Source organism: Vipera ursinii (assembly GCF_947247035.1).
Source record: "Vipera ursinii genome assembly, chromosome: 2".
In the NCBI taxonomy this organism is placed as follows: domain Eukaryota; kingdom Metazoa; phylum Chordata; class Lepidosauria; order Squamata; family Viperidae; genus Vipera; species Vipera ursinii.
Window position 1 is genome coordinate 194,726,707 of NC_139513.1, and position 24,774 is coordinate 194,751,480.

At 39.2% G+C, this 24,774-nt stretch overlaps 1 protein-coding gene across 1 annotated transcript in view; it reads left to right on the top strand.

The window, feature by feature from the left end:
• Positions 1-3,947: 3,947 nt before the first annotated feature.
• PRAG1 (PEAK1 related, kinase-activating pseudokinase 1) overlaps positions 3,948-24,774 on the top strand; it is a 48,534-nt gene continuing 27,707 nt past the window's right edge. Inside the window, exons 1-4 of the mRNA XM_083351230.1 lie at positions 3,948-4,177; positions 11,173-11,585; positions 16,879-16,986; positions 18,257-19,491. Of these exons, the coding sequence (XP_083207356.1) occupies positions 11,262-11,585; positions 16,879-16,986; positions 18,257-19,491 (1,667 nt within the window). The 5' untranslated portion in view covers positions 3,948-4,177; positions 11,173-11,261. The remainder of the gene's footprint in view (positions 4,178-11,172; positions 11,586-16,878; positions 16,987-18,256; positions 19,492-24,774) is intronic.

Sequence of the window (24,774 nt, forward strand, 5' to 3'; positions counted from 1 at the left end):
CTGTTAGTTCCTTGATGTTAGAGTTAGGGCTTAGCCTACCTAGATGATATTTCAAGGAGAAAGGAAGTTTGTTGGCTCTGCAGTTCTTCTCCTTCATAGGAACTATTTAGATGCTTTTTGTGTATGACAAAACAATAGGAATAGGAAACAAAAATATACTGTACTGTAGTATTAGGTGTGCATACAGTTTGTTTTATGTAAAGTAGAAAGGAATTTTTGTTTCATTAGGACCTGTGGATATCTGAGGAAAGGGCAGTGTGGTCTAAGAGTGGGTGGGTGGGTGGAACAAATAAATTAAAATAATTTAAAATCTAAAAGAGTCAAGTTGCTTTTAAAGTCTAACATAATCTTTATTGTATGACCTTGGGAGATAATACTGTGCAGTTCATAACATATGAAGAGAACTGAATCATGATATCTTGTGCCATAGGCATTTGTTGGATTTTGTTACTGCAGTACGACAATATGGCAACCATCTGGAAACTGCTAAAGTAAATAAGAATTTGTCTATTGGCTCAATGAGATGTGTACATTGTAAATGGAGTTTCCATAAATACTGCATTGCATCTGCTAAATCGAAATGTCTTCGAATCATCATGTTAATTATGAGAGAACAGGCTAGACTTTTTTTATGTTAATTTTAGCAAGTCTTGAAAACTTACGGTATGTGGAATTTTCTAATTGATGACAAGATGATCCTAGTAATTAAAGATCAGGTAGCCTTACCTCAATCTGGAATGTAGTAATGGAGACAAAATATCTGAAATGGAGACAAAATATCTGAACTGGAATTTAACAAATTTATATCATGGGGGTTTAAAAAGAAGAATATAAAAATGTCAGATATTGTGGGGTTGGGCCACTCTGACTGCTTACTCAGATAATCTAGAAACACTTAGAGGCTGTAGTGGCAATGACAATCAACCTGGTCTCATTCATCACCAGAGATTATTGTGAGCTTGGATCTCTCTGAGTCCAAAATGGTACCCGCTCTTGTATAGGAGTGAAAGACGGCATAGCTTTGAAGGAATGTCAGTATTTGCAGAAGGTGCTATAGATCTTAAAAGATCTCCCCCACCTGCCAGAATAGATTAAAAAAAACCTCTTATCATACTTAGAAGCCATAAATAAAGACAGAATGTTGGGGGGGAATGGAAAGCCCTGGGCATGTCTAAGTGGTAGAAATCCTAAACTGAAGTATTTCACTTTGCAAGTTTTCTGCAGGACTAACTGTTGCTAATATAACAATTATCTTTATTTATATAGTCTTAATACTTAGAGCAATTGAAATGCCACCAGTTGTTCTTGCAAAAAAAACACCTTTGTTTAAATAGACTGTTACAGACTGTGAAAAGGATTGCAACTCACAGAAAAGGCTACGACAGGACAAGAAGTAACAAGTGGAAAATTATTAAAGAGAGATCCAACCTAGAATTAAAGAGAAATTTCCTGACAATGAGAACAATTAATCGGTGGAACGGCTTGCCTCCAGAAATTGTGAGTACTCCTTCACTGGAGGTTTTCAAGAAGAGGTTGGGCAACCATTTTATTGGAATGGTTATAGCATCTCCTGGTTGAGCAGGGTGGTTGGACTAGAAGACCTCCAAGGTCCCTTCCAGTCCTGTTTATGTTCTATCTTCTATCATTGAAAAATACCAGAAGTCTTGCTAGTACATTATTAGACAGTATTCTATTATTTATTTCTTAGTTTGTTTATCAAATTTATAGATCCATCCACTTCATGGTGATGTTGGGTGGTACCCACAATTAAAATATAACAACAAAAAACAATAAACAAAGGAATTAAAAATAACCATTTAAGTACAATGAAACAGCTAAAATTATAATAAAGTCAAAAGGGGTGGGGCTATAATGTTCTAGAGGGACGCGGTGGCTCAGTGGGTTAGGACGCTGAGCTTGTCGATCAGAAGGTCGGCAGTTTGGCGGGTCGAATCCCGAGTGCCGCGTAACAGAGTAAGCGCCTGTTACTCGTCCCAGCTTCTGCCAACCTAGCAGTTTGAAAGCACGTAAAAATGCAAGTAGAAAAATAGGGACCACTACGGTGGGAAGGTAACAGCATTCCGTGCGCCTTTGGCGTCTAGTCATGCCGGCCACATGACCACGGAGACGTCCTTGGACAAGCGCTGGCTCTTCGGCTTTGAAACGGAGATGAGCACTGGCCCCTAGAGTCGGAAATGACTAGCACACATGTGCGGGGGAACCTTTACCTTTACCTTTACTATAATGTTCTACATTGTGTCAGTGTTGCACTAACCCAGCAGTGATCACAAAATAGATGCAAATGTTCAAAATATTTTTGTTAGAAAGTTTTCATTTAATATGCAGCATGTGTGGCATGTCCTGGCACTAGAAGCAGCAACTGCTAATCCACCTGGGGTTGGGATGAACAACAATTGCTGTCAGGCGACTAGACAGGGACCCCTAAAATGTTGGCTCATTTATTTTTTCTGTTTCAACTGTATATGCTACCTGGGTTGGCAAAACCTCTATTAGTCAGTAGGTTTTGTAGATTTTTCCCCAGATCACTATATATATATAATTCTAAAAAAATAAGATACACATAAAAAAGCTAGAAAAAATACATGTACAAAAAGTATTTTAGCAGGCTTTTAGCATAGCCTTATCTTTTCACCTCTGTGAACATCTTCAGAAAATAGTTGGTGTTTCAAAATCTGGCAGATACCTGTTATTTATTTTAGATGCTTTCTTGAACTTCCAGATGTTAGCCTTCTGTATGTGTTAGATTCACATTATTTTAGCATTGTCGCCATATTTAGTTACCCAAAACAGGAACTGCTGTACTTCACACAGGGTGAGCTCAGCTTCCCTCTGTTTCTTTCACTGCAAATGGTATGCATCATGGTGAGTAATCCTTAGAATTGTTTTCCTTCCCTTACATTTTTATCTCATATGTTTTTGTAACTTAAAGTTCATTAATTGCTGTATTTAAAGCATAGAGACATGTGGGCATAATTTGGAAAATTTGAAAGAAGAATTCACTCAGCTTTGTGCGGTCAACTTTTGCAACAAACACATAGGACTGTTTCGTTTTATTTTAGAGATTTTTCTGATGAATGGATTGAATCAGATGTTCCATGATATTGTGTTTTTCTATCCTTCTTGAATAAGGATGCAAAAATTGTATGTCTTGTAAAGTGGAAAGATCAACAAAATAGGTTGGTGATTTTTCCTGTTATATGAAAAGGGGCTTCATATTTTTGAGCCATTTACAGAAGAGAGGAACAATCTCAATTTTCATGCCATTTTATCAATAATAACTATGCTAAGTTAATGAGTGGAGCTAAGTTGAAATACATTCTATCCAGTGTTTTTTTTGTAAAAGAAAAAGTTGCCGGAACTCACACATGTTATACAACCCGCCTTGCCTACCCTACAAGGTTCCATCCAAAAAAGGTGCCGGAACTCCGTTCTGAGCATTCTATGAGAAAAAAAGCCCTGCCTATTTGCCTCTGGAAATCTAGTCTGTCCCATTTGATTTGACTTAGCATTTGAACTGGCTTTCAATGTATTGAAGCATTCTAAAATTTCAAACAGCTTATCATTGGTGTAAATTGGTGTAAATGTAGATTATTTATAGCAGCACAGTATCTCTACTACACTCTTACAGTATATTATGCTTTTCCTAAAACCATTGAGTTCAACTCAATAGTTTATGATGCTCTGGTTCCTTCAAAAACCATTGTTTCTCTCTTCCTTGTATCACAGTTTTCCTCAAAACATACATTATCCATTGATTGACTGATTGATTGATTTCCTGCATGACTCCCTGCAGTTTTCTTGTCTACATTTTCAGAAATGGTTTACCACAGTGCTTTTTTTGTAAAAGAAAAAGGTGCCGGAACTCACACATGTTATACAACCCGCCTTGCCTACCCTACAAGGTTTCATCCAAAAAAGGTGCCGGAACTCCGTTCTGAGCGTTCTATGAGAAAAAAAGCCCTGATTCTATCAATATATTATAGTTGTCTCGGTACATTGATAGCTCAGCTGACAATTTCAGAAGTTGACTTTTCTTTTTTCTTTTCTTTTACTCTTCATCTTTTCCCTTTTTCTTTCATTGTATAGTAGAGCAAAATATGTTTTTGCTTCATCAGCGTACGGACTTATGATCAGGAGTGTGGAGCGTCTTCAGAATGTGAGCTTCTTAAATTTTCATCGTGGCTAGTTAGGCGGATATTCATAAACATACATACATATGCATGTTTTCTTCTTTAACACAGTATGTGAATGAAAAGAGCATTTTTATTCTGGTTGGCCTCCGTCATTTAGGAATCTAAAACTATTGTTTCAGTAATCAAAATTCAACAGGCTATAGCTTAATTGAAGGGTAAGAGGTAGCAAAAGTAAGCAAGCATATTCTAAAAGAGTTTTATAATATGCCTTAATTAAATAAAGTTGTACTGTACAACATTCCTAATTATACCTGTGGAATTTATTTTATTGTGTCTAAAGAACATCTCCTCTATGGAAAAATCATTTTACATGAAAGCAGGCATTTCCCACAGGGTGTATAGTATGCTAAGCAATAATTTACTTGAATTTAGAATGATGAAAGTGAAGGAAAGAAAAAAAATATATTCTGGCTTGCCCTAGCTACTATTTAGTTTAGGGTGTATATGACTGAGCTGAAAGTTAATCAGTAGTTTCTTTATAGAGCATTTACTGTTATCCCAGTAAATGGTACTCAAATGACCCTTTTTTGGGTGAGGTCAAAATTAAAATCAATTCAGATTTTGTAGTACTTATTGAATAATTGTGAATAGTGATTGATTGTTGTAACAGTTCAGGCAAATAGGCTAAATAAGGAAGGTTTTAAGATAGTATCTAGTCAGAATTGCCAGTGGAGTTTCCTAAAAATACCCCAAGATTTCACACTCAAATAAACCCAGATTCTACACAAAAACATCCAGATTTTTTTAAAAAAACACACAATAAATCAGTTTTAAGCTAAAATATTTTCATTTATTATAAGCAATTCTCGACTTACGATTACAGTTGGGGCCAGAGTTTCCACTGCTGGGCAGGGTGATGGCTAAGTGAGTCACACCTGATTTCACAACCTTTTTGCCACCGTTATTTTATTTTATTTTAATTTATTTTAATTCCATTTATATCCCGCCCTTCTCCGAAGACTCAGGGCGGCTTACAAGCTTAGCAGTATTAAGTGAATCGTGTAATTGTTAAGCCAATCCGGCTTTCCCCATTGACTTTGCTTCTCAGAAACTGCCTGGATAGGTCGCTAATGGTGATCCCATGACTCCAGAACACTGCAACCATCATAAATACATGTCGGTTTCCAAGTGCCTGCATTTTGATCATGTAACCATAGGGATGCTGTGTCGGTTGTAAGTGTGAGGACCAGTTATAAGTAACATTTTCCAGTGCGGTTGTAAATTTGAATGACCACTAAATGAATGGTTATACATCAAGGACTACCTGTACATGCAATGCAATATAATGTGTAGAAGGAACTTAGATTTTAAAATAAAAAACCTAGAAACTCAGACAGGGATTAAAAAAAACACAAAACGGATCTGGCCCCCTTGCATCTAATAACTTCCAGACTTACCGTACTTAAAATTCACAGCCATTGTGGTGTTCATCTAAGTTGGAAAGATTGCTTTAAGGGAATTGTGTAAAACCTTTAGTCACGGAGTTCAGACAGTGTATCACTTTAAAATTCTTTTAGTACTTTTAGAATATAAAATAATCAAAAATTATGCATTTAGGTCCAATGAGAACATTTGTGAAATTAATGGATTTCACTCGTAATACACCAATATGAGATTACGGCTGGTCAATACACCTCAAATGGGGTAGACCTGCCAATCAGTAGCAAACTCTGTTGACTTGGTCTATCCTAGTCATTATTTACATCTTATAATTTTATATTTTATGTTGTACACCGCCCAGAGTCACTCTGAGATAAATAAATGATAAAATATTTTTAGTTTAGTTTACATTCCATCAGGAACAGCAATAATGTTGTCTAATCCAGCGGTCCCCAACGTTTCCTGCTTAAATTTAAAAAACCCATTTTAAGTTCATTCATTTTAATCCATCTCAAGTTATAACCTATTTCTGTATGTGTGCAAATATAAATTTACTGTTCATTACTGATTTGTCAGCTCTGGGTATTTTAGTTCATAGTAAAGTTAACTTCCTATTCTGAGAATGATACATACCTTTGTTAAATCCTTGTTTGATTTATGCAAAAAGCATTTCTCCAGATACCCAACCCACCCATGCATGTTCTGTTTTAAAAACCATTTTCCACTCTACCAACAGTTCAAAGGATATGAAGGGAAGGAATACTCACTTCTCACAGATATGAAACTTATCTTTATATTGACAATTTGTTTTACAGGTTCTAATTTCTTATTACTTAAGGCCAAAAGTTTGAGGTCTCCCAGAATACTGTTCCATTTTCAGAGGAAACCTTTTGCCCCCAAAGTCTTTTTTTTATTGAAAAGTTTTAAAATACATTTTATCTTTAACAATCCCCCCCTCCCCATCCCCTCCCTATCCCTCCCTACCCCTCCCCCCTCTCCCCCCCCCCCCGACTTCCCTTAGCTAAGTACAAGGTATAAAAACAGAAAACAATCATAAACATCCACATGCTAACAACAATAAACTCTTAAATCTATCGCTCTCTAACTCATATAAGATAACTACAAACAATATTAATATTACATATAAAAAGAAAGAAAAAGGGAAAAAAAAGGAAGATTTATTCAAATGCTAAATGAAACTTTTTAGTCCCATATTTCTTCTGGATATATTCAATCCATTTTTTCCACTCCATAATATAGCGTTCTTGCGAGTGATCTTTCAAATAAGCTTTTTGCCCCCAAAGTCTTAAGTCTCAAGGAAAGAGAAGAATTTCAACACTGCTGTTACGTTGACTTTCCAAACCCTTGAATGCAGTAGCAAAAAGATTCATGGTCCTCTTCACCGGAGGCACTGAGACTCTCAGTTCTTCCTTGCAGCTATCCAACAGAATAAAGAACACACTCAGCCACACTCAGTAATTCTGGTTCACATTGTGTGCATTTGCCCTGTGGTCTTAGAAAAGAAATATAAAAAGGAGATGCAAACAGAAAATATTTTTTTCTGTGGCATTAAAGGCATCTGTGAAGGTGATGCCATTTCAGTCATACGCGATAATGGCTGAATCTGCAAAGTGAATGAGGAAAGGAGAGTTTGGGGCCTAGAAACAGGGAGTTGAAGCAAGCCAAGCCACTGCAGAAATGGCTCACTCTAGAGGCTTTCCTAAGCATCAGTATTGCATAACAAAAGATTCATTTCATTCAGTTTATAGGGTAGCCTAATTAAAACCCAGATAGAGGGATAGATGGATGGATGGATGGATGGATGGATGGATGGGTGGATGGATGGGTGGATAGATAGATAGATAGATAGATAGATAGATAGATAGATAGATAGATAGATAGATAGATAGATAGATAGATAGATAGATAGATGATAGATAGATGGGATTCAGCCAGTTCGTACCACTTCAGCAGAACTGGTAGCTAATTTTTAGTTGCCCAGGCCCAGAATGGACTTCCGGAAGCAGCATCCACACAGAGAACCGGTTGTTCACATATTTGAATCCCACCACTGGATAGATAGATAGATAGATAGATAGATAGATAGATAGATAGATAGATAGATAGATAGATGATGGATAGATAGATAGATAGATAGATAGATAGATAGATAGATAGATGATGGATAGATAGATAGATAGATAGATAGATAGATAGATAGATAGATAGATAGATAATGGATGGGTGGATGTTTTGGATATCCTGCTATAAATAAGTATACTTTCTGAGGGCAGCCCCATCTAGAGTGCATTGCAATAGTCCAAACAGGAGGTGACCAGGGCATGAATGACCAAGCGGAGAACCTCCCTATCCATGAAGTTGAGCAAAGGCCCTTTAGCCACAACTGCTAAAAGTGGGCCCAGCTGCCAAACGTACACTACCATGTGGGATCACACAGGTGAACAGCTTCTTCTGGGCACTGCAAAGGCTCCCATGTAAATATGTGCTGGGGGAGGGGAGTGATGAAAGAGAGGAGAAGATTTATTTTATTTATTTATTTATTTAATTTAATTTGTATACCGCCCTTCTCCCGAAGGACTCAGGGCGGTGAACAGGGCAATAAATACAAAAAATACAAAAATACAAAAATTATAAATAGATTAAACCATAGTGCCCAAATACAATAAATAAATTACTTAAAAACAATAATTAAAACCCCAAACCCATCAGAGCAGGCCGGCTTGTTCAAACAAATAGGTTTTTAGATCACGTCGGAAGATAAAAAGGAGAAGGGAAAAATGTGAAAGATAGAAGAGGGAGATAATCTAGTTACTTGTATTTAGACTGTATTTCTGTTTGTGGGTAATAGTTGGAAATATAGAGAATTCCATGTCAGGAAAAAGAATAGCTCTGCATTATATGCTCTGGCTTTATAATAGCTTTATAATAGTTATCATGATTTGCCATACAAACTTGCTAAATTACAGTTGGTGTAACTATAGTCAATAATATGGATGTGTATTTGTGTGCTTGATGAAGAGCTGCCATTTGGAGCACAGGGCCTCAATCTTTTTATAACTGTGTTGTACTTTGATTTGTTGGACTGTAACCCCCATAAAGGGATGCGGTGGCTCAGTGGGTTAGGATGCTGAGCTTGTCGATCAGAAGGTCGGCAGTTTGGCGGGTCGAATCCCGAGTGCCGCGTAACAGAGTGAGCGCCTCTTACTTGTCCCAGCTTCTGCCAATCTAGCAGTTCGAAAGCACGTAAAAAATGCAAGTAGAAAAATAGGGACCACTACGGTGGGAAGGTAACAGCGTTCTGTGCGCCTTTGGCGTCTAGTCATGCCGGCCACATGACCACGGAGACGTCCTCGGACAAGCGCTGGCTCTTCGGCTTTGAAACGGAGATGAGCACCGGCCCCTAGAGTCGGAAACGACTAGCACGCATGTGCGGGGGAACCTATACCTTTACCTTAACCCCCATAATCACCAGCCTAAACACAAGCTGGCTGGAAATGTTGAGAACTGGAGAAGACTATACATCTGGTATAAGGAAGTCTTTTCTATTGGCCTGGTAGGTCATTAAATGAAGCAGCCACCAAGTGAAATGCAATTGTGCTTGTGATCTTACTCTAGCTTTTATTTGCTTTGGACCTGCAAAGATCGTAAATGCGAAGATTGATCGCAAAGTTACTGTTCCATTATGGTTATGACTGTGAACGGTCACTAAATAAGGCAGTTACTGAATGAGAACTACCTATACTGGAAGCAACAACTTTAAAAAAATTGTTGTTCGTATTTTTTGAATTAGGGCATATAGCAAGCATCAACTCTGTTGCTAGTCAACACTGCCAGAAACTAAGAGAGCAAATTGCATCCTAGACATCATTGCATCGTTAGGCAGATTCAGTGATGGGATTCAGCCGGTTCGCACCACTTTGGCAGAACCGGTGGCTAATTTTTTGTTGCCCAGGCCCAGAATGGACTTCCGGAAGCGGCATCCACACTGAGAACCAGTTGTTCACATATTTGAATCTCACCACTGGGCATATTGTGTAATTTGCATCATTACAAGATCACAGATCGCAGAATTAGCACCATTTGGGCAATAACATGATACCTGTAATGGAAACATTCATGATACAATAATATTTAATATATTTTTTTTAATCCCATTTATATCCTGCCTTTCTCCGAAGACTCAGGGTGGCTTACAATCTAAGAAGCACAAATCAATGTGCTTAGCAGTAGCCTTCATTCTATGTATATGCCTGCTTATTAGGGCTTTCGCCCCCCCCCAGCGGCATTATTACAAAGTCAGCTTATTGCCCCCAACAATCTGGGTCCTCATTTTACCTACCTCGGAAGGATGGAAGGCTGAGTCAACCTTGAGCCTGGTGGGATGCGAACCTGCACTAATTGCAGGCAGCTGGTGTTACTTAAGGAGGCATTAGCCCACTGCTCCACCAAGGCTCTCTTTATCTCTTTATCCTGATTGTATATTCTTGTATGACAAAAATAAAATGTCTATGGAGATGCTCAGTCATCCAGTTCATAGTTATCCCAAAGGTGGTGTTTGAAGAGGCAACTGGACTTTCTTGTTTTTTTCTTTGAAGACGTTTTGCTTCTCATCCAAGAAGCTTCTTCAGCACTGAGCTGAAAAAGCTTCTTGGATGAGAAGCGAAACGTCTTCAAAGAAAAAAAACAAGAAAGTCCAGTTGCCTCGTCAAAAAAGCACCTTTGGGGAAAAATAAAATGTACAAAAGATTACCCCCATCACCTTTACTCCACAGTTTGTGCAATAAATGTGCACATTGTTATTTCCTGCAAAACAGCAACACCTTTTTGTCATGTCCTTTACAGACACACGAGCATAGCATTTCCATATAGGACACATTTGGAGCCTAGAAAAGAGTTTATTTATTTATTTTATTTATTTTATTACATTTATATACCGCCCTTTCCCGAAGGACTCAGGGCGGTTTACAGGGTGATTAAAAAACCAAAATACAAAAGTTAAAAACAAATTTAAAAAAATTATATTTGTCCCTGTATAAATAAAACCCCAGTTAAAATAAGATTAATCCTCAGCCTGGGCCAGAGAGCTCGAAGAGCCAGGTCTTCAGGCCCCGGCGGAATGAACGGAGGTCGGGGGCAGGCCTCAGCTCCACTGGCAGCTGGTTCCAAAGGGCAGGCGCCCACACTGAGAAGGCCCTATCCCTGGGTGTTACCCGCCGGCAATCTCTTACCGGTGGCACCCTGAGAAGACCCTCCCTGTGGGAGCGCACTGGACGAAGGGAACTTGATGCCAGCAGCAGGTGTTCCCTCAGAACTTGGCTCTGAGTTGGGATGGATGTTGGCAAACTTTTCTCTGTTCCTTGCTTACCATAAGCTTGCTGTGGGGAAAAGCATATAACTGCAACTCTGAGGAGCAAGCAAAACTGATATTATCTTGTGACTAACGGAGAACACGTGTATATGTGAGGATGCCCAATAATGGGAGATATTGGAACTTGGGAAATAATTTTGGGGGAAAAGGGACATTATTTAACATTAATTCTGTGCTTTTTCTTTGTAGTTTGGTTACAGGTCCAGGATTGTTCAGTCCAGCCATAGAGAGGAGAACAAAATGAACCACCAAGCCCAATACAGAAGGTGCAGAGGGCAATGGAAGTGAAGCAAGAGGGTTTGAAAATGTCTGTGTGCAGTGATTTTGTGGAGCACATCTGGAAGCCTGGCTCCTGCAAAAACTGTTTCTGTCCCAGAAGTTTTCACCAACTGCAGGCACCATCCCTTGATCAGCAAGGCGGCAGTGAAGCCTTGCAGGATTTGAATGGAATTGGAGCCAAAGTTGAAAATACGCTTTGGGCGGATGACAGTCTAATTTCCTTGTCTTACTCGAAGCCAACTATTGCCGTTAAACCAACTATGATGACCTCGGATGCTACTGGTGTGTGGGTGGATGGAAACTTGAATACAGATGCCTCACAGGTAATGATTAATAAGGGGTGTGGTGTATTTTACAAGGTTGCTTCCGTTGTAAAATTTGTAACTGCCTGGGAACAGTCTTTGTATTTGTTATGGCAGGACTTGGCAGAAGTGGATTCTTTCAATTTCTGGAGCAGGCAAGGAGATATGCAGCATTCAGCAGGCCCCCAAAATATGCTTCTTAATAAAATGGGAGATTCTTCAGACATTTATTGTACTAGTGAGCAAGATGTTTTTGGTTTAAAAGCCAACAGAAGCGCACAAGATACTTCTTGGTATGAAAAGACTTTACCTGTTGCACTTTGATCCTTTGATTCCAGTTGAGTTGCATCACTGCTCTGGCCAGTCCGAAGCACCTTCCTGTTGACCAGGCTTGACTTCCAACTTTCTGAGCTCAGCTGATCTGAGATTCAAATATTTTCCAGCTGGGTCCAGATTCTTTGAGGAATCACGGTGCCATCTGCCCTATCCCCAACCTTCTTTGGAATATATGAATAGAATTCAGTTTGGAAAAATACCTCCATAAAAGAGAAGTGTTGATTGACCCAATCAGCTCATCTGAGTTTTCCACCTTTTGGCTGGCTAATGATATAAGTTTAAATTTCCTTGGACTGAAATATGAGAATGGTAAGCACAATAACATGAAACAACTTTTTTTATAAAAAAAATACATACCCCGTTATTACTGGAAATAGGAAGACCTCATGTGAAAGGACTGAGATGAACAATTTTTCAAACTCAGACTCTGTCTCTCACCTGATTGTTGTAAAATAGCTACATCTTTTAAAGCATTTGGCAATCTCACCTCAGAATCGGTATGCAAAGAACAAAATCTGTCCACAATATCATTTTAGCATTTGCAGATCTCTAATGAGATTCCCCCAAACTTGTGGGTATTTAATGAACTTGCAAGATGGGCATTTGATGGGCAAGAATATGCTGTTAGGTGAGCACTGAGCCTGGTACCCTAGCTGCCATGTCACTATCAGTCTAGATTTCAGCAGAACTTCCTCCTTTGGGCAATTCTTTTTTGGAGTGAATAGTTGAGCCTCCCAGACAGGGAAGCTTAAGAAATCAGCTGTCTCTGAACTTCAGTAGGAATTGACCAGATTTTGAACTAATATGCAGGTTGAAATTTTGTTTTATTGACCTTGATAAATGTTACAACATAGCTTTCAGGTTAACAAACAATAACAAAGGAGATTGGCAAATATATATATATATATATATATATATATATATATATATATATATATATATATATATATATATATATATATATATATATATGTGTGTGTGTGTGTGTGTGTGTGTGTGTGTGTGTGTGTGTGTGTGTAAATTACTAAATTTATATATATATATATATATATATATATATATATATATATATATATATATATTTTAAAAGGGTTCTTTTTAATTGAAATGCAGTTTTTTAGGTGGATTTTTAAAAAACGGTTATTATTTATTCATTATAAATGCCGTTCAATCCTTCTGAAAACCTAGAGAGCTTATAAGAGTAATAAAATGCAGATTATAAATGAAGCAACATTATTGTAATTAATATACAGATAAAACCGTACATTAACATTAATTAGCTAACAAGTAAAAGCTGGGTGATAGAGAAGTACTTTTTCAACTTCCTAAATACAGGGAGAGTGAGGGTCAAATTCATATCCCTGGAATGTGTTCTACAGCCTGGAAGTGATGCAGGAAAAGCCCTTTTCCCGTGTAGCAAATAATTGAACCATCAGCAGGAGTATCTTCAAAAGGCCTCTCCTATTCATCTGAGTACCTGGAGAATTTTCACTGGGAGATGCAGCTAGTCAGACCTATGACACCAACGCCTCGAATTGTGCCCAGCTGGCAATTAGCAGCCAGTGCAGATCTTTTGAAACAGAAATGATATGATCCCTTTCTCTTGCACCAATCAGCAGCCTAGTCACTATGTAGTGATTTCCTTACAGCCACGAGAATGGGAGAGGAAAGACAGGCGATGGTTCCGAGGCTTATTCATAAAATGCTAATCTACAGTTTGCCATTATGTCCGAATGTAGTCAATGCCAGTAACGTTTATTTACATACACCACCCAGACTTTACTCATTTATTTTAGTTTAGTCATAAAGCTGCTTTCCAAAGTAGTTAACTGCAAATATTTTAAAAGAGTCCATTTTAAACATGCAGCATTAACTAGGCAGCTTATCATGAAAGTGCTGCTTATGCTATTGAAGTGTTGGAATCAAATTGAGAAGATCTAGATTGAAAAAACTACACAGTTAAAAGAACAAAACCTCTCTGGGAAACCGTGCTAGTGTATCTTTCAGCCTGGCCTCTGTAATAAATGCGTAGAGATAATAATAATAATAATAATAATAATAATAATAATAATAATAATAATAATAATAATAATAATAATAATGATGATGATGATGATGATGATGTTGGAAGGGACCTTGGAGGTCATCTAGTCCAATCCCCTGCTCAGGCAGGAAATCTCATACCATTTCAGACAAATGGCTGTCCAGTCTCTTCTTAAAAACTTCCAGTGTTGGAGCATTCACCGCTTTTGGAGGCAGGTTGTTCCACTGGTTAATTGTTCTAACTGTCAGGAAGTTTCTCCTTAGTTCTAGGTTGCTTCTCTCCTTGATTAGTTTCCATCCATTGCTTCTTGTCCTGCCTTCGGGCGCTTTGGAAAATAGCTTGCCTCCCTCTTCTTTGTGGCAGCCCCTGAGATATTGGAACACTGATATCATGTCACCCCTCACCCTTCTCTTCGTTAAACTACACATACCCAATTCCAGCAACCATTCCCTATATGTTTTAGCCTCCAGTCCCCTAATCATCTTTGTTGCCCTTCTCTGTACTCTTTCTAGAGTCTCAACATCTTTTTTACATCGTGGTGACCAAAACTGGATGCATTATTCCAGGTGTGGCCTTACCAAGGCATTGTAAAGTGGTATTAGTACTTCACGTGATCTTGATTCTATCCCTCTGTTAATGCAGACAAGCACTGTGTTGGCTTTTTTGGCAGCTGCAGCACACTGCTGGCTCATTGATAAGTGATTGTCCACTAGGACTCTGAGATCTCTCTCACAGTTGCTACTATTGAGCAGGGTACCACCTATACTATACCTGTACATTTGGTTTTTCTTGCCTAAATGTAGAACTTTACTTTTTTCACCGCTGAATTTCATTTTGTTAGATAGCGCCCAGTCTTCCACTTTGTTCAGATCTTCCTGTATCTTAAGCCTATCTTCTGGACTGTTGGCTATTCCTGCCAGCTTGGTGTTGTCTGCAAATTTGATGAGTTCCCTGTCTATCCCCTCGTCCAAATCATTGATGAAGATGTTGAAGAGGGAATCATGTATGTCAAATTCAGCTGCTTAGAAAAATAGCAATGGGTAGAAATGCTGTATGTTAAAAAAAAAGAGACAAAACTAACAATAAAACTATCGGTATCACCCTTTTACTCTGATAAAAGTAGAATGATCTAAACCAGTACACAGGCTCACTAAAAAAAACCCTCTATAACTAATAATCATCTTAATACAATCTTTTGCTATTACCTAATAAACCCCAAATTTAATACAATTTTATGGGGGGGTGGGGTGTTCCTCTTCTACATGGCAGACATAGACAAGACGTAATTTGACCATCCCAGAAAGCAGAAATACCCTGTGAGGATGTATCACCCAGATTCTGCTGTCTTTCTAAGGCAGGGGTGTCAAACTCAATTTCATTGAGGGCCGCATCAGCATTGCGGTTGCCCTCAGAGGGCCGGGTGGGTATGGCCAGGCTGGGCGTGGCCTACTGGGTGGGCGTGGCTAGAGTGTGTATGGCCTACTGGGTGGGTGTGGCCAGCTCTACCTCGTTCGCATCAAGGGTGCCTATGAGGGCCTGGGCAGGAGTGGGACAGATCTGAGGGTCTCTGGCAGGAGGAGGGTCTCAGGGCCAAGGCAGTGGGGGCCGTTCCCTCACTGTTTCCAGGATTGCTTCGCGGGCCACATGAAACCACTTCGCGGGCCGGATCCGGCCCCCGGGCCTTGTGTTTGACATGTCTGTTCTAAGGAATCCATTTTTCCTTTATTTACTGATGAACATTTCAAATTTGGGCCAGATTTATGCACCGCACTAAAACAGACGTTGAGAGTCAACAGAACCATTGTGAGCTGGTTTACATGTGATGCTAAGTTATAAACCATGCCTTCCACACTGCAGTTGTGGATATACACATTATAAACCATGTTGAAATAAACAACATGACGGCATAACACAATACAAAAACCCAGACATCATATAGCTAAAGAACAAGTTTTTCTTCCTATATCCTATCATTGGGCATACTGCAACCATTCATCTAGTTTGCAGTTTCAAAGGCATTCTTGGAAGCAAAGGTGGTGTTGGAATCTGACGCTCCTAATGAAAATATTTTTTTAATGTTAAAAGTCACATAGGGAAAGAAAGTTTTTGAGACCAAAATGGGTAGATATTGTGCAGGGGAAATGCATTGGAAATCTATCATCTTACTTATTCAGTGTCTCTGTTTCCTTCTAAGTTGCCAAGGAGTATATGGGAGGGATGTCAAGGTATATGCTTGTTTGCTTATCAAATTTCTATACCACCCATACCACCTATGTGACTCTGGGTGATTTACAAATAAAAACATACAATCAAAAACAGAGCTTAAAAAGAATGAAAAGAAAGTTTGAAAGTTTTTTAAAATTTAAAAGCAGACAGAGCACTGGGTTGTATAACCTTGTATTTAGCAGACAATTGGAAATAACAAATCCTGTAACCCCTCCCCACAGTTGATCCATTAAATTGTGCTCAAGTTGCCAACATTACTAATAAGGTTGATCACGGGAACTACCTATAGTAGTCAGATTATCAACATTGTTAAATTTCTTCTTTTCAGTAAAATTTAGTAGAACTTAAATGTGCCAATCTTTAGTTTTAGCATACCCAATAAATCTGTATAAGAAAGAAAAGTATAGTAAATCTGTAAGGCAATATAAATTGCTAGTAATTTGATTTATTTTATTTATATGCCTTACAGTAAACTATTTTTTTCACTAAGGTCATAATCCCATTGATTCCAAATACTTAAAAATTATTCAACATTTTCTAAATCTTTGTTATATTTTTTAAGAAGATGGATATAAAATATTCTAGTAGAGTTGTATATGAAGTATTTTTGTCTTTTATTTATTTATGAAATTTATATGCCATTCATCTCGTGGTGTGAGGTGATGTATAAATGTCTATCTTGCTACATTTCATCTTTGATCAATGTAGGTCAATGAAATCAAAAGGAAGCCTCAGAACATTTCAGAAGATCGTCCTTTATTCCTTGCCCCATCTGGTCCTGAAAGGGCAGAAAGAAATATATCATACAGTAGAGAGGTACGTGTCCATGGAGTCAAAGCACTCAACAAGAGGAACGCGGTTGTGCCAATTTGGAGTCTCAGTCTCATTCCTGTCACTTCTGAGAAAAATGCTCTTCCATCCACCCAAGGGGAACAGCAACACCACTACAGATAGTCCTCGAGTTATGAGTGTAATGGAGCCTGCCCATTCCACTCGTAACTCAAAAACCCGTAGAGTGAATCTAGTTCCTTTAGCGAGATCACTCTCTTGCTTGTTAAAATGCACACGACTCATTAAGTAAATATGAGGTATCTCAGGGTGGGGAAGGCCATGGAGGGCCTAGTGATGGAACAGGTTCCCAAGACCTCCCTGACCCACTAAGATAACTCATGCTTCCCCCTCCCTTCCTGTTGTGCTCACCTGGACTCACCTGGAAAAGGTCTGTCTCCTCTCTGCCGCAGTTCCTGCTGCCGCTCCAATCTGAGGCTAAGGGACATGTCCACAGCCTCCCAAGGCCTGATCCATGCTCCAGAGGCCTGGAAAAGGCCTCCGGAGCCCAGATCGGGCCGTGGGGAGCGCAAAATCACTGCAGCCATAGATCCGGATGGCAGAGGACTTTTTCAGGCTTCTGGAGTCTGGATCGGCCACGGGGGGGGGGGGGCGCAAAATCACTCTGCAGCCATAGATCCCAGTGGCAGAGGTCTTTTCCAGGCCTCCGGAGCCGTGATCCAATTTCCGGAGGTACGTCAAAGCGTCCCCCGGCTTCGGTTTGGTTCTCTGTTGCAGAGAACAGAGGCCTAAATAACCATGAGATCACGCTAGATCAGTAGTGTGAGATCTTGCTCCACTGATCAGCGTCATCTTGCGTTTTTAGGCCTCCATTCTCTGCAAACACACCAAAGGCCTGGAGCAACCAAGAAAGCGAAGATGCTACATCTTCGCAAGGTAAGTACTGCAGGCCTGGTGCCTAGGGAGACCCGGGGCGGGGAGGGAGGTAATAACCGGGTGAGTGTTGCAGAGCCACTGTGGTCGCTCGTAAGGACGAATGACTGCTGTGATGCTGCAATACTCGTAATTTTGGGAGTCGCTCATAAGCACTAGGGGGCGTTCATCATGTAACCTTGAACGAGTGTTAAGTGAATGCTTGTAACTCGGGGATTACTTGTAATATATTTAATTTCTCTGAGGAAAAAAGTGAAGGTTGGGAATACTTCCCCTTTTCTTGTAAGTCCCCAAACCTTTGAGAAACCCACCCAGCACCAGTGTAGCATGGCCTGATAATGAAAATTATTTTTCAAAATTGCAGGGCCAGGATGCCATGGCCGGTGCATCCAGAGTAACAAATTTTGGTGAAGATAAAAGAAGAGTCTTGAACTCATTCTCCAACTTTCATGTGCATGAGTCTGTATATAACCTCTTAAACCCAGAAAGAGACTTATTGGCATGTCCACCAGAAACTGTGCTAAAAAGCAGCAGTTCTTTCGATTTGTCCCAAGGAAGTCCTTACTGTCTTCTGGTCAAAACCTCAGATCAAGTCGAAAACAAGCCTACAGATAGCAGAGGTAATTCCAGAGAACAACAGCCTTCTTTTCAAGGAAAGGGACAGAATGAACCCATCTATGCTGAGAGTTCGAAGAGGAAAAAGATGCAGCATAATAACACCAATACATTAAAGAGTGGCGTCTTGACAATTAGCCCAAGTAAAAATCAACAAGATGGAAGAGAGAAGACCCTCCATTTGACCTGCGAGAGGAATTTTCAAGATCCTGCTTCACAAAGAGCAACAACTATTACTCTGATGGCCCCACAAAAAGAAGATGACAGTCGAGCATTTTTTCTTAGCAGCCCAGACTCAGCGGTTGGGGTACAGTGGCCATGTGTTAGCCCCACTATTAGCTCTGATACTGAGAAATCACCATCTTTCTCTGAGCCTAGAGAGTTGCCGCAAGAAAGATGTGATATGAATTCAAGAGACAAAAGCCCAGAGACTGAGTCGCCAGTGTCTAGCAAGAATGTGATTGATAGGAGTCCTGCTATTCCTCCAAAGATGTCCAAAGGAAGCCCTCCTAGACTTGACGAGTCTCTTCCACAATCAGTCAATTCTTCCATTAAAGCCAGTTCTTCCACTGCTGAAACCTGGGATACCAGCATGCCAAGGGACGAGACAGATGGCACTGTGACTGGGCCTTTGTCCGCTTTATGTTCCCAGATAAACAGCATCTCTCCAGATGAATCCAGCAGAGGTCTTTTGCCCTCAGGCTCTGAGAGAAGACCGAAATGCTACCATGTATCCTGGCACAGGCCATGTAGGATTGAAGAAGAGGAGGAGGAGGAAGAGCAAAGAAGTGCAGCGGAAATGGAGAATGAAATAACTAGTTCTCCAAGTTTTTCAGATTGTCTTCAGGTGAAACCATGTCCTGTTCAAGCAGTTGGGACTGGAGAAATGAGTCAGTCAACAACTCTTGCTTTTGAGTTCCCTAAAGATGAGCCTGGACCTGAGGAAGTTGTAACTCCTCGGCTGCCTCCAAAGAAACCACCCAGGTAAATATTTTTTTTAAAGTTGCTTTTAAATAATCAAAGCTAGGTAGACAGGAAAAAAGATAAATTCAGGACGTTCCCGTGATGATTCTCTATTTCCCCCATTTCTGCTTTCCAGTGAAAACATTTGGGTGCTTCCTAGGATAAAATGTTTGCATGTACATATGTCTGTTTGTGTGTTTGTGTGTTTGTGTGTGTGTGTGTCTTCTTGAGCAGCAGCCTTCTATTTTGTAATGATTTCTATTTGAACCAGGATTTCAGAAAACCATTAGCTGCAACTTAATCGAAATGACATTTTGCTAATGTGTTTTTAAATAGCTTCTGCATTTCAAACACAGGTTGAAATCAATCCTAATTTTTTCTGGAGTCTGAGACTTTTTTTTTTACTATAAGCTGATAGATTAAAATAGCATCTCAGATGATTGAGCAGTGAATCAGTCACTTTTCCTGCCACGGGGTCTCTTCAAGTGCAAACAAAAGCACATTGCTGGTCAGAGGAAAACAGATGTGTCTGAAAATGCTCATTCTTCTGACAAGAACTTCATTGTGTTGCTCTGATTAAGTTCACCCTGCTGAATGACTGTCTGTAGAAACCAAGAAGAAATTGTAAGGAAAGGCCTGTGACTATTTATTTGGAAAATCAGAAATTAACTATTGTTAAGAAGTATTTTTCCAAGAGAAAAAAAATTAAAAACGAAGGGAGGGATGAGTTAGAGCAGGGTCCAATCTGCCATTTTCCAGGCGTGTAGAACTAAAATCCCATCACCCCAGTCAGCATGCATGTTGATTAAGGATGATGGAAACTGTAACCCTGTAAAAGGAGGAAGCGGGGAGAGGGTATTAAATTGGGGGAAGCAAAATTATAAAAAATATGGTCCTGCAGGTGGTTTAAACTTATGATGGGAGTGAATGAGTGGTACTTATAATTGGTGCTCGTATTTATGGCCATCACATGGTAATGATTTCAGATCCTCCCTGCCAGCTTCCTACAAGCAAAGTCAATGGGGAAGTTGGCAGGAAGTTGCAAGTTACAGTAATGTAAGCACCCACTTAATGACTCACACAACAGTCAGGACTGCCAGAGTGGCTGCTGCTAAGCAGCATGGCTACATGATTTGTTGACTGTGTCATTTTCTATTCTAATTAGCATTTGTATGACCAAGGCTTATCTGTATGTAGATACTTCTGTGAAATTAGGACCATGATTTACTGAGCTCAGGTGAATGTCAATATCAATCCTGCTTTTGAGCTTTCCCTTCCCACATTGGAAAATTGGGATGTGGAAAGTCTGCACCGAAAGGTTGCAATCAGGGTAGGACTACCAGTTCTGGGATTAAGAAATCCAGACAATAACTAGCTTGTAGCAAAGACATAAGGAAAATGTTTTGATCTCATTCAGTGCTCAAGTGGATAGCTGGATCCAGTAGCCCTACATCAGAACAATTAGGTGGCCTCATCCATCTTACTACTGTTACTATCGGAACATAATATTGGAATATGATTATTACCTGTACCACATCAGTTGTTTGAAATGATTTGTTGACTTGGCTTACTGTTACATACATATTCAACAAATCATGGTTGACCCGCCGAGGGCTTGGAAAACAACTTTGTTATACTGTACGTTGCTGCTTTTGAAAACATCTGGAACATTCAAAAATGAAGGAATTGCATTTCATAAGACAGTGCTTCCAAGCTGAGAGAGCAGGAGTAGTTTCCAGTATTTTTTTTCACCAGTTCAGTTAAACTTTAATGACCTAGATCAGTGGGCAATGAAAATGCATCGGGATCTTTAGGCAGTGATAGAAATCTTTGTGACTTGTAATAAGTTGTCAAAGGTTCATAACTCTTCGGCATTTTAACATTAGTTTTACAATTGACTCCTGTTGAAGGAATTAAAATTGATCCCACTAGCTTGGTATTGGCCCATAAGAATATAGATTTGAGACATCTTAGAGAAAACACTGTTCCCACTTTTTCCTGGGAAAAACATGGGCCCCTGCTTCAGACGTTGGCTTGTGAATAGATAGAAGGGACTCATTAAATTAGCCCCATTATGTGTCACAGGAAAGCTGCTTGGCTGTTTTATCACAAAATGCAATTCAGGGAATGCTTAAATGAAATGGAATTAAAATTTCTATCTTTAAGAGGCTGTGTTACTTCATTTTTAAACTCTTGAGCAGAGTGGCAGAAGGGATGAACAGTTCTTTGTTTCAGTCAATAGTCAGCGATCAATTAACCTCATAAAACATAATCATCCTTTATCTGTTATGTAGAAGGAAAATGGATCTTTGTGTATCACTCAAATGTGCTGCAGGCAACGCTGGAAAAGAAGTATAGAGTTGACAGAAAAATGTAGTAATTAGAAGAATGGAGAGAGGCAGGGGGCAGCTTGTAACCTACGTTAAACTCCTCTTCCAATTAGCCTTACCAGTATGTCCAGTAGTGAATGTTGATGGAACATCTGGAGGCATAAAGCTCTGTTAGAAGCCACAGTCACATTAAAATGACATCTCACACATTGTCTCATTGCAAAGATAATGGAATTACATAATTTGCAGCCGGCACATCTGTGGCTGACACAAATTGCATGAGTGCATCATTTGTGCAATGATGTCATGAAGGCTTTGCTGTCATTTGCCCCCCCCCCCAAGATACCTACATCTGGAGTTATTGCTTACAATGCAGACCTTTTCTGCATCCAAATTCTGGCTTAAAAATCAAATTGTGCCGATATCCTAAATTAGGAAACATTAAGGCTGCAATGTATGAAAATAAATAAATAGAACTTGCTTACTCTTTCACACACACGGACACACAATATACATGATTGCATTGTGCATATTTTCCTTGTGTGTAGTCTAATCATCAGTCATTTTTCTGTACTTTGAAGAAAGCTACTCCAGATGTTATCTCCCTCCTCATTACATCTACAGAATACATGCTTTTACTTTTTGAAAAGATGTTTCATTTTTTCAAAAGGAAGCACTACCATTCAATTAAACATGGAGTCTTCCCTCTTCAGTTGTAATTAGGGGATTTTGGTCTCTATTTTTAATTGAACCAGTTTAATATGCCAATTAGAACCCACCTTTTTTTCTTTTTGCATCTTTCACTTAAGTTCTGGAACAGTATCCTTGACTCACTAACTAAATGCATGTTGTAGAAAAAGTGCAAATAAATATTTGCACATTCAGATTTTAAAAAATATAAACCACTGTGGAAAGTGGAGAGAATGCATTTGTGACTGTGGTCCTTGATTTATGACTGATCGCTTAGTGACCATATGAAGTTCCAATGAAACACACCCCCCCCAAAGCTACCTAGAACCCAGTTCTGAATTTCTGGTAGCTGCTGCCTCCCCCACATTCATGTGGTTGCGTTTTGGTTGCTCAGCAACTGGCCTGCATTTATGGCCATTTGTTGTATTTTGCAATCGCACAACCACAATTTGTGACATTTTTGCTGGAAACTGGTGTCTTACGTCCAATTTCCAGCAAAAACCAGCCCATAACAAACAATGGGTTTGCTTAATGACTGCCACATTCACTTAATGACCACCTCATAGAAGGTTATAAAATCACCAGTCACCTGACCATCACAATTTACAACCGTAATTGCTAAGCTCAATTACTGTCGTGAATGGCGGACTACCTGAATTGCACAATTGAGCCAGACTGATTCATCCAGTCTAGTTTGGCTTGTTCCCATGGTGAGGAAGAGACCATGGAATGATAATAGAAAAGCCTTTTCTTTTTTTCCTTCACCGTTAGTCCTGATTCTTTAGCCCAGGAGTGTGTGTGTTTTTGGGTTTTTTGGCAAAGAATTGTACATGCTGCTTGATGAGACCCCCAATCTCATCTCAGTCCTTTTTCAGCCAAGCATATCTATGTTTTTCTCTGTAAAATTGATATTTTTTTAACTTCATCAATTACCTTTTTAATTGGATGAATACTGAAGACTTCATTTATAGATAGTGAAAAAATGGTGCCGATGCAGGTTATTATTTCACACTTTCAATCCGGTGAACTCCATTGCTATTCTAAGACTAGCACCGGACTATTTTTTGGGATTGTTTACTCATTTTGCACCTGCCAAGGACATTACTTCAAAGCTGCCAAATGCCCCACTTCTTTCAAATATTTCCTTTGACTAAAACTTTTGTCTTCACCCAGAATATACATTATTCTGAATGTTGAGTAAGGCAGAAATGTCCCTCTGTGCCACTGGTCAGAACAGCAAAATGCAGGAACAAAGTAGAAAGAAAATATTATTTTGATTTCAGTATTTTTCAATAGATTAAATACTTCTGTGAACTGTGACTTCCTCAAAGATCATGGTTTGGGACTGTTTCAGAATGGGGTTTTTGGGGGGAGGGGCATAGGCCTTCATTGTTGTACTGATTCGAACAGAATAGCATTTGGTTCTCTTCTGCATTTACAAGTTCAATCTGATATTCAAAGAACATGCAAGTAAGATGTACTGCTTATGTTTGCAGACTGGAAAACCAAACTTGAAAATAGTAACTTGTAAAACTTATGACCTAAGAAATCCCATGATTGTTTTCATTGCTTGCACAATTTTCAGTCAACTAGCAGACATCAGTAGATCGAGTGCCCAGAAATCCATTTGACTATATTTTTGGTAAAAAGAGATGGAAGAGCTTGGTTGTAACAGCGAAGATGTAATCAGGCTCACTGTGGAACAGATAAAAAAAAATGCATATATGCGAGTTCCAAGTCAAACTAAAGCAAAAGAACAAAGCCAATCAGTTTCTGCAGTATGGGAACTAGAGGAACTATGGAACAAAATCAAAGAAATCTTAAGGATGAATGTAAAGGGAGACTGCCAAAGATCAAGAAAAAGAAAGCAAACTGGATGCCAGAACAGTTGATAGAAATTGCCGAGAAGAAAAGGCAATCAGAAAAATAGAGTATAAATTAAGTTCTCGGAAGAAATTCTGAAAGCTATTAAAAGAGATCAGAAGCAACATCATAATGACATCTGTAAAGGCAATGAAGATGAGAACAGAGATAGAAAAACAAGGGATGTCTTTTGAAAGATCTCTGAACTAAACTCAAGTTAATATGCAAAAGGATGCCAGTGGACAGACTCTGATTTCAAGAAGATCAAACAAATATAGAATATATTGAAATTAAAAAGTAGAGATGTCTAAATGCAAGCTGTCTTAGAAGATATTCTAAGATAGCCTCACATTCACATATTCACATTCACAAGAATCTTTAGTGCTAGAAGATTAAGTTATATCAGCATTCCAATCAGTCA